Source organism: Podarcis erhardii (assembly GCF_964252035.2).
Source record: "Podarcis erhardii genome assembly, chromosome: 8".
In the NCBI taxonomy this organism is placed as follows: Eukaryota; Metazoa; Chordata; class Lepidosauria; order Squamata; family Lacertidae; genus Podarcis; species Podarcis erhardii.
This window is the reverse complement of record NC_138499.1, coordinates 88935470-88953259: the sequence shown is the minus strand read 5'-3', so window position 1 is coordinate 88953259 and position 17790 is coordinate 88935470. Positions and strand designations below refer to the sequence as shown.

General features: G+C 44.1%; 1 protein-coding gene across 3 annotated transcripts in view; it reads left to right on the top strand.

The window, feature by feature from the left end:
• CYSTM1 (cysteine rich transmembrane module containing 1) overlaps positions 1-17790 on the top strand; it is a 34155-nt gene that overhangs the window by 9086 nt on the left and 7279 nt on the right. For 2 of the 3 annotated variants that reach the window (XM_081872929.1, XM_081872930.1), the window contains exon 2: positions 6684-6937. In XM_081872929.1, coding sequence (XP_081729055.1) covers positions 6703-6937 — 235 coding nt within the window. In that variant the 5' untranslated portion in view covers positions 6684-6702. Of the gene's footprint in view, positions 1-5270; positions 5402-6683; positions 6938-17790 lie in introns of those variants that run through there. The other variant, XM_081872931.1, reaches the window with a different exon arrangement.

The following is a 17790-nucleotide window of genomic DNA, read 5'->3' as shown; positions in this document are numbered from 1 at the left end:
TTATTCCAAAAATGAAACCTTCATCTGGTTGTATATTAAGATTATATCAGCTAGAATGAGTCTTTCTGTAAAAAAAATTTATTTAAATCAAGTCTTACTGACTAGCAATTTAAATTGTGATTTAAATCGTGATTTAATTTGATTTGATTTAAATCTGCAGATGATTGATGTTTTCTAAAATGCAGCACTCCATCCTTGTGTTTGTGGCTGGCCACACACTCTGTTTCTTCCTGTGCCTTTTCCTGCAGCTTGATCATTCCTATAGCTGACCATTGATGTTTCTGGAAGAGGACCATAATTTGTTTTTGCCAGGAACTCATTATTGCTCTCAAACTATTTCCCATTTAGCCACTCCCTTATTCAATGAGGACCGTTTTAAAAGCTTGACTAGAGGCTTCAAAAACTAAAAGCTGTATTCCTGGTCTTGTATCTGCCGGCAGTTCTCATGGTGTTGGACATATATTAGTTGCTGAAATTTTTCGAAGAAAATGTCTGAAGGACCGCCTACCTTCCTGGACCTTGCGGTCTTCTGAAGCCCTTCTTCCTGTGCCTCCTCCACAAGAGGCCCCGAGGGTGGCAACATGAGAAAGGGCCTTTTCTGCAGTGGCTCCCCATTTGTAGAATAGTCTCCCTAGGGAGGTTTGCATGGCGAAAACATTCCTCTTCAACCAGGCCTTTGGCTGATTTGCAGTTTTTTAGATGTGTGGAGGAAGGTGGGGGTTATTGGTTGGTTTTGTTCTTGTTTTTATTATGTCTTTTGTGTTTTTATATTGTAGTTTTATGCTGTGAACTGCCCTGAAAGCTATGGGTGAAGGGCAGAATACAAAATTAATAAATAGTAATTCTATTAATAAAAGTAGCTCAAGGGTGAGTTGAGAAATAAATTCCCTTGTTCACATCTGCCAGCTGTGACCTCACTAGAGAGCCCTCAGGCAAGAGAAGAGAAAGCTCAGCTCATGAATATAGGAAGGTGCTGTGTGTCAGACCACTGGCCCACCTATTGTCCAAGCTGACTCGCAGTGGGGCTCCAGGGTTTCTGGCAGGGAACTGTCTCAGCCCCACCTGGAGATGAATTGACCATGCTCTAGTCACTGAGCTACGGCCACCTGCTGCCAAGCTGACAAGAGATGGAACCAGGCAGCTTCTTGCCAAGGTCTCCGTCTCCCTGTAACAGCCATGTAACATGGCTTTCCTGCCCCAGACAGTGAGGTAGAGTGGAGAAATGGCCAAAATGTGCAACACACAACACCTTGGCACATTTTTGCAATCTTCCTAAACATGGATGGGAGAAGCGGGAAATGCCACACTGGGATGAGCTCCTGTTGATGGTTAATCAATCAATCAATCAACTTCAGTCGACTTGAACACTCCCTGGCCTCTTGGCTACTGCAGTTGTGATGTATTGGCTTGTTTTTAATAACACATTGAAATGTCTTGTATTGAATTGTTTCATTGTACATTGTCTTGGTATTGTTTTCATTAGGTGCTCTATCAATATTTTTAAATAAATAGATAAATTTGATGCTGCAGCCCCATATAGAGTCTGTGACTAATTCTGCTCTTGGAAGTACTTGTGAAATATTCCTAAAGAGTGTTCCTGTTTGAAAGGGGTCAGACTCAGCTATTACAGTGGTGCCCCGCAAGACGAATGCCTTGCTAGACGAAAGAGTTTTCCGTCTTTTGAGGTGCTTCGCAAGACGAATTTCCCTATGGGCTTGCTTCGCAAGACGAAAACGTCTTGCGAATTCTTGCGAGTTTTTTCCCCTTTCCCCCCTTTTTTCTAAGCCGCTAATAGCCGCTAAGCTGCTAATAGCCACTAAAAGCACTAAGCCGCTAAGCCGCTAATGGGGTGCTTCGCAAGACGAAAAAGCCCTCTGCGGAACGAATTAATTTCATCTTGCGAGGCACCACTGTATTTCTGTCGCTTTCAGCCAGGCTGCCTCTCTTGTCTATTCCTAATATTAATTTGTTACAGGGATCTCGGTACAAGTGGAGAGCAACAGCATTCCTTTAATGTTGTGCCCCTGTTTTGTTTTGTTTTTGTGTAAGCCACAACTCAGTTGGCCTGTCTGCTTTGTGGGGGACCAGGCTGCTTCTACACTGCATTGGTGTTGGGTGGATTAAAGTCTCTCTGCCTGGGAAGGACGTAGCCAGAATTTATTTGTGGCTGAGTGTGGCAATTGCTTCAGGTTCTGGGGCTTTTGAGAAAATCAGATTAGCAAAGCATGGGGAACACCAGCAGGAGGCATGTGGAAAAATCACCTCATACTGATGACTAGCTAAGCCAGGTTGACATGTAAATAAGCAGAGGAACCATGGATTGCACCTTGGGGGATGACACAAGCACATCCTCTCGAGATGTTGAACTGAAGAGTCTGTAAACAAAGCCACTGAGAAGGAAGGCCTCTTATAGCACATAGAATTTGGAGGCCAAAGCTCACCAGTGGAGAAGACAAAAAAAAGAGGGTTCTGGTGACTCTTGGACAGAAATGGGGAGGGGGCCCTGGAGAACCGCTCTTCCGTCTCTGATATTCCACTTGACCTGTACCCTCCTGCAACTTGTTCTTTCAGGAGGTTGACCATGCCCTAGAAGGGGCACTGGGCCAAGTGGCCTTTGAGACCACTACAGTTATATCAGGTCTAATAAGAAACAGAGGACCTGGAAAGCTGCCTGTTCCCTTTTTTTCAATGGCAGTGACTTTTCTGGGAATGCTGAAATGGCCCAGCGTAGTCGTGAAGCTGCCTTGCAGCTAACTGTAGGGACCCATTCTCAGCGGCATGGGCTCCCGCTGTCCCTGTCAGCTGAGGGTGCCTGAAGACAGCGATTCCCTTAGGCTGTGTGGCCACTTTTGTGACATGCAGCAGGACAATCACGCCTGACTGCTTTGGATATAATCAGACTTAAAGATCACATAGTCACAAGAGTGACGTGGATACACAGGGCTGCAGGCTGGGTTACTAAAGGGATCTACTGCGTTCTGGGCTGGTGTGGGCGCAGGGCCCAGGGCCTGGTATCTGTTGTTCAGAAACTGAGAGCCAGTCTGTCCTTGGATCATTAGCTCTCCTCAATAGCTGATTAGCATCTGGGTTGGTAAACAGGTTTGTTGTGTTAAGGCTAATGAGGAACAAAACTGGTTCAAGGCAACTGTTTTATCTAGAGAGGTGAAAAAAGAGGGGGGTTTTTTATTAAAAAAAACAGCAGCAACTGAGGGGTGCAGAATGGTTTGGGGGGCTGAAGATGCCCTCCTTACAGGGGTCTAGTGGCACATTTTCTAAGTGCAGGAGCACATTTTGACAGCCCTCATAGCTGGAATTCAAAATATGAAGGCAAATATGTTGATCTGCTATGTAGCTATATAATAAATACCCCCCCCAAAAGCAGCTTTACATAGCCTTTTGATCAGGGTCATCTGGTGGTAATAGAATAGTGAGTAGCAGAGGTGATCTAGTGGCCAGCCTTTGGGGAATTTGACTGGGGGGGGGGTCCCCATCCCTGATCAGACATGTGTTGTCCCTGCAGTCCTGCTCATATTGTTGAGGGAGAGGGCGCCACTGCATTTAGTGGTGCTTGCTTCTGACCACATCACTTCAGCTTGTAAATATTTCAGCCAGCTGAAATGCAGGCTTTATCTTTCAAAACTAGATGTGCAAACAATCGTTCAAAGGTTTCATCTGCTAGCGTGAAGCAGGAACCCTGCCATCAGAGAAAAGCAGCTTCTGCTTAAACATTTTCCTCCTGTGCTCATTTGCCACACAGAGAAATACTAAAAACGGCTTGCCTGCTTCTGCCTTAATAGCCTCTTGATCTTGAGGTTTGCATTGCATGCATCACAAACAGTCACGCCCAGCCCTGGATCGCTTATCAAAGTCCAGTTCCAAATCCATGCAGCTCAGCTCGGTGTTTGCTCAGAAGCGATATCCACATAGTCCAGGCACACGGTGACCATTTGCAAGGCTGTGTTAAGAGAGGGCGCAGAGCCCTTGCAAGAGCAGGGAAAAAGCAGCTTTCCAGGAGGCTGCCTGGCCCCTGTGCATGATGCCATTCATCTTAGGGGAGTACCGTATTTTTCCTTCTATAACACGCAGATTTTTTCCTAAAAAGGAAGGGGAAATGTCTGTGCGTATTATTGAGCGAATGTGTGGTCCCTGGAGCCAAATGGCGCGAGGGGAGGCAAAAAAAATCAGCCAAAAAATCAAATCGTGTCTCGGAGAAGGGAAACCTGAAAAGAGGAAGCGGCTGCTTTCCTGCATTCTGCCTCAGGGTCTTACTGCCCACTCATCTCTGTTTCCTTGCTGTGTTTGCTCAAACGGAACAAAGAGCAGGGAAAGCCCCTCCCCTCCAGGCAAGCAGAGGGGAAAACATGCAGGAGGGAGAGAGAGAGAGAGAGCGCGCGCGCGAGCTGGCTGGCTTGGGTGGGTAGGTGAGGGAAAACTTTTGCCTTCCTTTCCTCCCTCCCAGTTATACCCCTCTCCTGCATTCTTAGCCAGCTGCTTCTCTGCACACCCCTCTCGTGCTCCTTGTCCGTTCTGTGTTTCTCCTTCCCTCCCCACTTAAAATGTGGTTAAAAAGCATGGATCCACATGGATCCTCAGGATCTTTGCATTGGGTCACCCCAAATTCACCATCAGATCACATAGCATGTCCATGGCTACAGACTGCCCCCCCCAAATCACGCACCCACTGTTGCCGGGGGCTACAATGGTGCAAAAACGTGGTTAAAAAGCATGGATCCACATGGATCCTCAGGATCTTTGCATTGGGTCAGCCCAAATTCACCATCAGAGCACATAGCATGTCCATGGCTACAGCCTGCCCCCCCAAAATCACACACCCACTGTTGCCTGGGGCTGCAATGGTGCAAAAACGTGGTTACAAAGCATGGATCCACAGGGATTCTCAGGATTTTTGCATTGGGTCACCCCAAATTCACCATCAGATCACATGTCTGTGGCCACAGCATGAAGCCCAAAAATGATACATCCACTGTTTCATTCAGAATGTTTTTTCCCTTGTTTTCCTCCTCTAAAAACAATGTGCGTGTTATGGTCAGGTGCGTGTTATAGAGCGAAAAATATGGTAGATCTGGCTGGCTAGATGGTGCCCTGGGGAGTTGCAGTCCGACAGGCATGAACCAGGACGCTTTGCACTCTCTTGACAGGCGAGAGGACGAGGCAGGGTCCTGGGCTGAGAATGACAGCTGAAGGCTGGATTAAGTTATAATGCTTCCCATTTTGAAACTCAAGTTTTCTGAGCAGGCAGGAATATCCTAACTTTGCTGTAATGGAAAAATGCTGGTTCACATAACGAAAGAAATGGCTTATACAACCTTGGAACATAGTCCACCAGTACTGCAGAATTTTGTTGCTTAGAGACAAGACACCGATTTCTGCTTGTTTTCTGGTAGGGATGCTGTCGCGTACAATTAGTTGAAAGCATTTGGTTTGTTTGTGGGCTGGTCATGTGGGGGTGGAGGCCTGGAATGTAAATAGTGCTTATTTGCTTACCTGCATTCCTGTTCATAAATATATTTAAAGCAATTCCCATTGATCAAAAAGCTGAGTTTAGTCCTAAGCAAACATGCCCAAGTGTTCAGAAATGTTCACAAGCAAGGGCTGTTAGCCACCAGGCAAAATAGTGTTTCTCCATGAGATGAAATGTAAATGCTTGTGCTGACAGTTTAGTTATTCATAATTTGCAAACTGAACATATTGCAGAGCTTGGAGGCTTTAAAATAGTATGCAGTCATCTTCACAGCTGTGTGGACAATCCTGGTAAGATTCAGGGTAGCATCTTCTAGATCAGGCATAGGCAAACTCTGCCCTCCAGATGTTTTGGGACTACAATTCCCATCATCCCTGACCACTGGTCCTGTTAGCTAGGGATGTTGGGAGTTGTAGTCCCAAAACATCTCAAGGGCCTTTGCCTTTGCCTGTTCTGGATCCTTGCTGATCTCTGCATCCAGTAGAAAAACATCAGTATTTGACTTATTTATATGGGGGGGGGCATATCTTCCCATGTCCATGATGTGTATATGTATATTTGTATAAAGATGTATACTTGTTGATTTAATTATGTGTAGCTTTGGGTTGCTGCTTTGAAATCGAACTGGAATATTTCCTGAAAGAGTACATTTAGATCTAATGGCTCCTGGAGTCGGGCATAGTTTGGGCTGTGTAAGTTTTGTGCTTTATCATAATACTCAAAATCATGTGCTTGACAAAACTTAATTCTGTGACTTCTGTGTATCAGCAAAACAGCAGTATTTACTTTCTACAAAGTCATGGAAGGGTTGCAGAATTCTGTAGAAAGCATTCATGCACTACATCTGATCACTGGACACATGAGTCCTTGTCAGTCATGGTCTGAATATTTTCTGAACCCTGTTTGTACAACCTTAGCGGCATGCCTTCTTCTGTGTGCATAACCCTGGGCATCAATCATGCATCAATCATGTTGTGTGTCTCTCTAGACATTTGCATGCCTAAGCCACAGCTCTGCTTGGGGAGATGTACTGTGTAAAGCCTATGACTGACTAAACTGACTTAGAGACCCTTATGGTAGGAGATCAGTTTGTGAGGGACATCACGATTAAGTATTTTTTAAACAAAAGTTGCTGTTGAAATGGCTGGTGGTAACGCATGTTGCTTATGTAAGTCAAAGTAAAATCTGTCTCTGTCCTTAGGAAACACTTGGCATTCTACATGAACTACGAAAACCCTCCGCCATATCCTGGCCCGGGCCCAACTGCCCCATACCCACCTTACACCCATCAACCAGGTGGACCACCTGTTCCTGGTCCCTACCCTGGCTATGCACCAGAGCCCGCAGGGCCATATCCAGTAGGACAGCCAGGCTACCAGGGCTACCCAGCCTATGGATGGCAGAATGCTCCTCCACCTCCAGGACCAGTCTATGCAGATGGACCTAAGAATACAGGTAATATTGTCTGCTGTACGCATGGAGCTGCGCTGCTTCATGGTTTTTCATGAAGGTTTCCCCCTTCTGTTACAGATCTGAAGCAATGTGTATGTTTGTTCCAGTCCTCTGAATAAGGGGGCTTGGTAACAACGTGAACTTGGGAGGAGGGTACTTATTAATATTCCATGTGCTCTGCTCCATCTTGTTTGTTCTTTTGAAAGAGGAAGAGATTTCTGTTATGGTTCTCATATTGGAGAATAACTTGGTGGCCGCTGGCTTCACTTTGCCTGTAGTTGCATCTCTGGCTTTCTTGGTAAAATGTGTGACTTTCTGACCGTAGGAATTTGCTATCCTTCTGTAAATTAAGTTCCAGCCCCTTTTATAATAGGTACCATCGACATCTATTTTAATGGTTCCAGTTACAGATAGGTAGCCGTGTTGGTCTGCCATAGTCAAAACAAAACAAATTCCTTCCAGTAACACCTTAAAGACCAACTAAGTCAGTTCTTGGTATGAGCTTTCGTGTGCATGCACACTTCTTCAGATACTTCTTCAGATACCTTCAGGTATCTGAAGAAGTGTGCATGCACACGAAAGCTCATACCAAGAACTGACTTAGTTGGTCTTTAAGGTGCTACTGGAAGGAATTTGTTTTGTTTATTTTAATGGTTGTTACCTGTCCTGGACTGGCAGGTCCTGTCTTGAGATACTGTAGTATCTTCCTGTTTTCTTCAGGCCCTGTGGCAATAGGTCACTGCAGAGAATGCCGAAGAGCAAAGGCATTGGCGTTTGCACAGTAGCAGCCTACTCCATGTTCCATGGGTGTTTTTGAGGATGGGCTGGGATTCTTCGCTTTAAAACAAACCCAAATTCAGTGGCTATTAAATTATAGAAGATAAGGCAGTTAAATATATGAAGGTTAGGCAACTTTTAAAATTAGTTCATGTGACTTGCAAATGCTACACAAGTCTTTCCTGAAACAATGGAGGCTGCGTAATATTGGGACTTCCAGGGTTGTGTCATCCCACAGCCGAGGGTGTTTTGCATATAGAGGGAAACAGTCGCTCTCCTGTGTGAAATCCTAGGTAGCCATTACTGTCACTTCATGTGTCAGGCTTGAAGAAAAGGCTCTTCCCTTCTCTGGGGGTGGGTGGGTTCCTTGGGGCTCCTTCCTAGGCCTGTTCTTCACATTGTCTCTTCTCTGATGAGCTGAGGACGCCCAATACTACCTCTCTAACCCAGACACTCCTGCTGTTCCTCTCTCATCATGCATTACCTTGACTTCTGCAACCTTCTACGCTGGCTTCCTGTGTCCCCACCTAGATCTTTTCACACCTATCTCAAACTCTGCTGGCAAAGCTGTTGACTTTTTCTGTACTCTGTCTCCATGGAACCCTTTCATTCATATCCAGCATAAACTTCTTGTCCTTTGAACATGGTCCTGCCTTTTCCCACTCTTTTCTGTCTTCTGAATGTGTCCTGCTCTTCCAGACATCTCTCAGAGTTATTTCTCTGAGCAAAAGTCTGATTCTTTCTTCCATCTTTAAAAAGCTCTTTTAACTCACCTTCTCAAGAACACAGCACACCTTTAAAGCACATCCTTTCCCTCAATGAATTCTGGGCACTGTCGTTGGTTAGGGGTTGCTTGGAATTGTAACTCTTCAGGGGCAAACTACAGTGTCCAGAATTCTTTGAGGGAAATGATGAGCTTTAAAGGTATAGTGTGTGCACAGGCTTTTTATCACTTAATCCTCATGCCAAGCCTAAGAATGTGTAATTGCATTTGCTTGCATGTGCAAACTGCCCTTATTTATCCCTTCTCCTCCCTCTGTCTTTCCTGCTGTCAAAATGCAGGTTGTCAACACCTGGGAGAGCAACATGCTTGTTTGTATCACATCCTTTCCCCCACTGCTATGTTTCTGTTACTGCTGTGTATGTTGATGGCAGTGCATCAATCTTCCCTCTAATTTTTTTTTGGGGGGGGGGAGGTGGCTGCTGGCACGACGAAGTGCCTGAACTTGGGCAGTGCGTCAAAAAATGTGCCCAGGCACTGTGTTGAGTGCAAAAATGTGCATTTTCTTTTCAGTGGGTGGCTGCCTGCTCCGCTTGTCATCTTCCAGCCCCACTTTCTTCCCCCATACTGCACAATCTGTCTCTGTCTGTAGGTCTGAACTCTTGAGTTCTCCCTACTCTGCAGCTGAATGTTTACCTGAGACAGTCCTGTCCTTAAGGTTCCACTGTAAAAATCTGGTCCAGGCTCTGTTTACTTCGCTTCCATTCTAAAAACAGCAACGTGCTCTTCAGAGTTCCCAGAATGAAAGCCACATATTCCTGCAGCTGCACCACCACCACCCCGGGTAACTAGGCAAGGAGAAAGGTTCAGGAGAAGAGTGTAGAGAACCCAGAGGAGGCTACTGTGTAAATACCAGTTGCAGCATCAGGTCTTGGCCTGCATGTGTGAAAAAAGCAGAGTCAGACAGCGCACCGAGCCATAGACTGTGCACACACTGAAGTGTTAATGTGGATATGGCTTGCACAGTTCCAGTGTTTCCAGCGGGGGGTGTGTGTGTGTGTGTGTTGTATGTTCATCCACACATGAAGGCTATCAATCGAAAACTGTCTCAGTGTTTCCCATCCACACTAGTGGGCAATTATTGATGGGATGTATTAATATTGTGTACACCTCAATTACTACCTCCACATCCTCCCTGTGTTCCAGATGCCTGAAGTCCATTGTGTCATCTGCCAGCTGTGGCCCAATGGCAATACCTGCAGTTGTTCAATGTCTTTATAAATAACTTGAATGTAGAAATTGAGAGGATGCTCATCAGATTTGCAGATGACACTAAACTGGGAGAGGTAGCCAAAATCGCCAAATACAGAACCAGCATTCAAGATGACCATAACTGATTGGTGAACTGGGCCCAGACTAACAAAATGAACTTCAGTGGGGACAAATGTAAGATTCTACACTCAGGCAGGAAGGACCAACTGCACAAATATAAGATGGGGGACACCTGGCTTACTAGTAGTACACATGAAAAGAATCTAGGGGTTTTGGTGGAACACAAGCTTAATGTGAGTGAACAATGTGATGCAGCAGCAAAAAAAGGCTAATGCTATTCTAGGCAGCATCAAGTATAATGTCCAGATCAAGGGAAGTAATAGTACCACTCTATTCCATCTTCCATTCACAAGTGGTGCCGCCAGTGTATTTATTGGCCATTTATTGCAGCCAGTAGGGAAAGAGTTCAGTTGGGGCAGAGCCAGTGAGGGGTCTATTGGAGCCCCTGGGGCCCTTGGCCGGGGCCCAGCCTGGATGACCGCTTGCACAGGACCTGACAGAATGGACTCCTTTTCCTTTCTATATCTATGTGGCATTAAGTGAAGGATTCCAGTATTTCAGGGATTATTAATTACAAAATTATACGTGTAATGCTAGCTATTACAGCAACACATTCCGAAGCCTCTCTGTTCCACATGTCCTTAAAGCTCATTTTCATTTTATTGCAGTCTCAGGTTATAAACTGAGTGCAAGGAAATGAGAGGTTCAATAATTCATAGGAAGATAATCTTCCTGCGGTGACAAAGAAGGGGTGGAGTTGGGCTGAAGTTTGCAAATATATTGGCACAACAGTTTCTCGTAGTAGAAAGTCATATAAGATGTTAGAGCAACTTTTTAAATTTAGAAAACAGTTCAGGATTGGGGCTAGTTAAAGGTGTTGTGCCTAAGGATGAATAGTCATGCTTAAAATGCTTTTGTATTGCTTAACAGGTTTGGTATCTTTTGGATCGCCCTATTTTATTCTGTGTTTTAATCAATGAGAATAGATTGATGTGGCAGAAATATGATCAGGTAGAAGAGAATAGGTGTCCCATTTACACTTTTGATTGTCTGCTGGTAGTGTCATGGTTTTGCTTGGTAGTAATCCTAATTTCATTAACTTTACTCTATTATTGTCATGTCTTTGTCATTTTAGCAGCCTTGGAATAGAAAAGCAGCACAGAAGTAATTTGAAATGTACAGACCTTGTGATTCACGAGGTATCAGAGGCCAGCGCTTCACCTTTATTTGACACCCCGTGAGTCACAAAAGGGACGCACGTTAATTCATGAAAGGTTTTGGAAATTTGCAAAGTAAATTTAAATCAGTTGAAAACAGATCCCCACCCACACCCTGGAAATCCTATATATCTCTTACTTTTTGAATTTATGCAGCAACTAATTAGGGAAGTAATGAACTCTCCTACGCTGATGTTTTTTGGGGGGAGTTATGTAAAATAGCTGAAATTCTAGTTATTAAATGTATATTGAAGTAAGAGAAAAATGGACAACAAATATAGTATAAAATTCTATTGAACACTGAGTTTATTTACTATGATGTAAGTTATTTTATAGTGTTTCTGTATTAAAATAATTTTAAATATGCATACAAGCAGTCAGTGAAGATATTTAATAAAGGGAATGTTGTCTTGGCATTGTATAATCCAGTGGCTGCCAAATTGGTTCTCACTGGTCCCAGGGCACCCAGGATTTCCTTCTCTAATGCCCTGAGCAAAGGTCCTGGACTCTGAACTTGCATAGAGAAAGCAGGCTCCCGGCCCTCCTAAGGAGAAATGGATGGAGCAAAATGTGCAGGTTCCAGGCCTTCTAAGTGATTTCTGTGAAGTGAGTCAACCTAAGTGAGTTAGCCAGTGAATGATTGATAAGTAACTTGTTTGAACACCAGGCGAGAGGAATCCCTGGGGTGGGTTCTGTTTCGCCCTCTCCTTTAGCGTAATTTTCGCGCTTCTGCCTTACTTCCATGTAGCTTGCCTTTCATAGAATCATAGAATCGGAAGAGACCACAAGGGCCATCGAGTCCAACCCCCTGTTAACCAGGATGCTTCTTTCCTGTGGTGGGTTCATTTGAAAATAGGTACTCTCTAGATATTTTCTGTAAATACTACTGCACAATAAGTCTTGGTGAATTTTAAATAATTCCCCCAACCTCCAAAAAGGCAAATATGAAAATTTTGTAGAGAAATTTAAGCACTCGTTGAGAATTCACATGGCATACCTATCAACTCAGAATTAAGTCTTTTTGTATTTAATGGGCATTTAAAGGGTATAGGATGACAGCCTAGGGTTTGATTTAGGATTGGTGCAGAGTTCCTGGACATGGCAGACATAAATTCAACAGGTCAATTATTTCATTGTTTGGGAATACAGTTATGGGGAAAGCTTGTAATTACAATGATCCTTGCTTTCCAGATGGGAATAGGCCACATCATGTTTTTTATCCAGCCTTGGAAGAGTTAGTTTAATTAGGCACGTGGGCTGCGTTTTTTTAAAACAACATGTGCATCTCTTCTTAGAAAGGAAAAGGTTCTGGCTGGCTGCACTCCATGTTGGCTTCATACAGGTTGCATTTTAAGTGACATCTGTGTGGTCAAACGGGCACAGAGAGATTAAGACACCTGGGATCGCAGCCTCTCCTCCCCTGCCCCTTCAACCTCCTGTATTTTTCATTTTCATGAAACAGAAACCTAATCTGTATAACATTTTTACTGGCTCCAACCAGATTATGCAATAAAGGAATTATGCAATCCTGGATTGATCTCCAGCTTAAAGGAAAACAGTTGCTGGCAATTCAGGACTCCTAGTTCTCTACTCTGCCTTTTCCAACAAGAAACGGAGACCAATCAGTGTGAGAAACTGGGATAGAAAAGCTCTTTGCCACGTGGCTCCTGGAACCCGGGTTACAGGGGCAAAAACAGAATGGCTAGTTGCCTCTCTTCCCACCCTACCCCCCCCATGCAGTTGCACTTTCTATTTATTTTTCCAAAATACATGAACTAATGCACAGTTCACATCAGTGGCACATTGATAATATCACATTTTTAATAGCAATTCATAATTGGACACCACAAACATAAATGTGGCACAGCCCTGCAGTTGTCACCAAAGCTAGACATCATTTGAATAATAAATATTAACAAATACCAGAATGTGTGTGTGTGTATAAACACATGTGTAATGTAAAGTATTGTGCTAGATTTACACTCTCCCTGAAAGAACAAGTTCAGAGCTGCTTGTTTCCTGGATATGTTTTTGTGCTGGAGGCACAGGTTGGTTTTTGCCACTTTAGGCCAAGACAATCTAGCACTGGACAACTTACAGGTGTGGGGGTAGTTTACTATTGTTGACTTTTTTCTTGTAGAATCTTGCACAAAACAACTGGTAAGGTTGCTCTGTCAACATTCACACTGTGTTTGTAAGTTTTCTATCTCGCTAAGCCAAATAAGATGCTTTTATAATTGAGAAGTACCTCCACTCTTGTCGTATATTTGGTTTTTCCTTATAATAATGTGCATGCTATTTTGTCTTTAACGAGTCAGCTGAAATAATCAGTCATTACAAAACTAGAAATAACCAAGTTGACATGGGTGATCCCCAGCACATTTCATGCAATAAATGTTTGATCTGTTAGGCTGCTAGAGGAAACAGAAATCTTATACGGTGCAGGCAGCAGTCATTTTAGGCGTGTCCGATATGTGCACGACCAGGAACATGGGCATTGGAAGTGACCCCAAAATGTCAGAAAAGGGGAATGGTGTGTTTGCAAGCTTCTTCAATGGTGTTTCAGATATACATGATTTCACTTAAATGTGTGGTGCCTTGGAATGTATCCCCTGTGTAAATTGGAAGTTGCTTGTATGTAACATATGTATCTTTATTAACCAGTAAATAACAGGTTTTCTTGCTATAGTTCAAAAAGGAAACTGTCTAAAAAATCTTTCAAAAACCTGTTCCTAGGGGAACTATACATTCCGGGGGAATCTCATTCAGCCACATTTTATCTTAAACTATGGTTAAATATTGAACATGCCTCTCCGCTGCCCTCTGCATGCCCTTTTGGTTTCTCACCCTCCTGGTGCAGCTGAAGGAAGCCATAGTAGGTCTTGCCATCCATCCATAGACCTGAGTCAGCCAGAAGAAAAATGAGAACAAACCTTTGCAAGTGGCAGAAGCCGCATGACCTGGGCAAGGCATGGTCATGATTAAGCCATGGTTTAAGACAAACCAAGTTGTGCTGTGTGACCCAGACCACTGTGGGCATAGCATGGAAGCTCAAAGCTGTAGATGGCTTTCCTTTTTGCACCAATAGATAATTCAGAAAAGTAATCTGGAAGACCATGATCAGATTCAATAGAAAAATGAAATGGTGGAAACTATATAGTTTGATGATAACATCTAGATAACAGAAGATCCCCCCCCTTTAATACCCATTTGTAGCTATAGGGGTAACAATCCTAAGAACATCTGAAATCAGGACATACGTGTAAGGAAGGATTTCACATTTATTACCCCAACTTTATAAATTACCCCCAAATACCCTTTGGGGGGCAACTGTGTGTGCCATATGCTCCAAATCCCTTGCTCTTCTTTTCTAAAGGTAAAGGGACACCTGACCGTTAGGTCCAGTCGTGGATGACTCTGGGGTTGCGGCACTCATCTCGCTTTATTGGCCAAGGGAGCCAGTGTACAGCTTCCGGGTCATGTGGCCAGCATGACTAAGCCGCTTCTGGCGAACCAGAGCAGCGCACGGAAATGCCGTTTACCTTCCCGCCAGAGCGGTACCTATTTATCTACTTGCACTTTGACGTGCTTTCGAACTGCTAGGTTGGCAGGAGCAGGGACAGAGCAACGGGAGCTCACCCTGTCGCATGGATTCAAACCGCAACCTTCTGATCAGCAAGTCCTAGGCTCTGTGGTTTAACCCACGGTGCCACCCGCGTCCATGCTCTTCCTTTCTACCTCTATATTTAAAGTAGATTTGAACAGCCCCCACTTCACGTTAGAGGACTGTCCTCTGTAAAATAGGACACACGGCCCCACTTTGCTGTAATTTCAACCAGTACAGAAGCAAGGCAGTTTTCACCCTGGACAGTACTGGAGAAAACACAGCTTCATATCTCCTGGTGGCAATTGGAGTCCCACATGGTAGGTTCCAGAGTGACCCAATAATGGAATTGTGCATTCCTAAAGAAAACCCCTGGAGTGTGTGCCTGTTAAACAGGTGTTTGTTGACAGAGGAGACACTAATCTGCCCCCCGCTTACATTATTATTTTCTGATAGCTAAGGGGGAACTTTGACTCCCCATTGAGCACAGTGCCTTGCCTTGCTTGGAAGGAGGAGCTTGGTGAGTAAAAAGGCTTAGTAATCTGAGTGTTCCTTCCCAAGAGCTTTCTCCTGTAAGTAAACAAAGCAGATGTTCAGTGCCAGTCCTATAATTAGGCTGGCCCATAAAGTTGGGAATTAATTTATTTTTTATTTTATTCGGACAAATGGCTATTTCCTGTAAGTCGATGGTTTTGTTCCAAGAGCCTCTTTTCTTGCAACTTGCATTGGATAAGCTGATCCAGCTTCCCAGGTGAATCTAACTTTTCACAGTACAAGGGAACATTTCTAAAAATCTATTTTCTTAGGTTAATCATTAGCTAATCATCCAGTATGGGCAGAAACCAAATGTGTGTACCCAAGATAAAGGTCTCTGCAGTAAGACAAAGGTAATGCTGTTTTTTAAATAAAAAAACACACCCGTGAATATTGTTTACATTGTGTGGACTGGTACCTGCTGTATGTCTCAACACCCAGAGATGATTAAGCATAGCTCTCTTTTCTCTGCAGCTGATTAGATAATGAACTTACAAGGTGGTGGGAGTGGCAGTGGTTCGGATTCAGAAGTGTTTTTTCTGCCTTTAGGACTCCAGGTAGGAAGTTTTTAACTATATCCGCTGCCATAAGTGGCTCGGTGAGTTTCTAGGAAGAATCTGCTTTATTGGTTTCAGAAAAGTAACTGATTCTAGAGTGGTAGTTCTGAGCTTTGGGCATGGCTACAAAGGACTGCATGGCTTGCAAATTTCAGTTCTCAGGATTCTCAGAGGTGAGGTGGGATCCTTCTGATATGCAGAGGTGAATGCCTTCCACTTTCACGGAGGTAGTGTTTTTGTCTTGGGCCTGGTCCAAAATGTGAACAAATATGTTACTTTTATAATTAAAAATATTCATGAGTATTTCTTGACTGCCTCATCCTGAATTCTCTAGATAATACACAATCTCAATAAAACAAAGTTTAAAACATAACCATAATGTTATCAAAATCCATATTAAATCCAAAGTAGCACAGAAGAATTAAACAACTGCCAATACAAAGATCGCTTAACACATTTGATGTAGAAACTGCCTTAAATTAAAACCTAGCCTAAGGTACACAAGAAGCTGGCACAAAGCAAGCCAGTGTAACATTACACCAGATCTGAACTCTGTTCATCCCCAGGGCTACTATTCATCACAGCTGATCTTGCTATAGGATTGCTCCCCCAAAATACTAACATTAATCATATTAAGACATATTAAATACTAAGGAGTCTTCACTTGATATTAAAATGATGTTAAGAGCAATTAAAAGCAAGGTTGTGAGCTGAAATTCACAGTCTTGCAAGATTCTGCACATAATCAGTGAAGTTATTACAACTGTTGAATCTTGTGTTAGTAGCTTCACATTAGCAGCACAAACTTCAGTCAAATGAAAAGTTTTTGTTCCTCAGCCTTTTTCCACATTTCTGCCAGGAGTGGAGTGACACCAGCCGACAAAAAGCCTCCTCCTTTGTGTTTGGCCTATAGTTAAAGAGATCCCTTTCCCAGTTCTGTCTGTTCCCTGGGGTCTCCTTTGCGCGGGGAGAGCATTGCAATAGGTTCCTGCACCTTATTTGTCCTGCTACAGATGCTGCCCCATATGCCTGCTCTCTCTCCTAGCTGGGCTACTTACAGTTTCTGGGCTCCAGGAAACATGAGGAAAATATGTAGAACCCAAATAGTTTAAGGGAGGAGCCGACTCCAGGCTTGCTTTGTGTGCTGGGCCCAGGGTGGGTGGTGGCAGCAGCAGCAGACTCTGCATCTTCAGACGTGCACCTGCTGCAACAACATCCAAAGTGTGTTTGTGGGGGGCTGCAATTTGCCCTAAGTAGAAGGGTGCTGAACCCTCTTGGCACGCTGCTTTCCCTTCTGCAGCTCTCCTTCCTTCCAGGCTGGCACACTGTGGGAACCTATCTGGGAGTGGGCAGGAGAAGAATGGACTACAGGCTAATGTGAGAAGTTTCAGTCAGGGCTACTGGGGCAGTCAGTAGGCATTGTGCACATCTCTGCCTTCTGGTAGACATGATGGGGGCATCATGCTGCATGTATTTTGGGGGTGGGGGCTTAAGAGGCTTTCATCACATTCCCTAGGAAAGTCATCCGTACAGAGAAAGGCACATAGCAGTGTTATAGGGGGGCAATATGCTAGTGAGATATAAAAAGGTAAGCTGTAATAATGCTATTCCGTAGTCTGAAACCCTGGCCCTGCGATGGAGTAGGGAGTCTAGTTGCAAAGGGTAGGGGCATACCGTAACCACTTCTGACAGGTGGTACAAATCCTAACACACACCAGTTTGGATGGATCTGGGAATCAGAATTCAACTAAAACAGCCCATAATGTGAGTTGGGCTCATTGTGCAAAAATGCACCTGCATGACCCAGGCATGTCCACGGTGAGGTTTTGGTGATAACCGTAACACACACAGGCGGCAGCCCTTGCTTCTATAAGAAGAAAAAAACCCTTACAGTCCAAGAAAATTCTGGAGGAGTTACACTTTCCAGAATCGGAGTTCTCAAAACAGCTAGCATGTTTTCAAAGCTAAGCAGAGTCTGCTATGGTTTCAAATTGGATGGGGGACCATGTGTTGAGATTCTTGCATTGCATGGAGTTGAACTAGATGACCCTCGGGATCCCTTCCAACTCTGCAGTTAAATGATCCCATTAAAACCCTTGTTGATTGATCCAGAA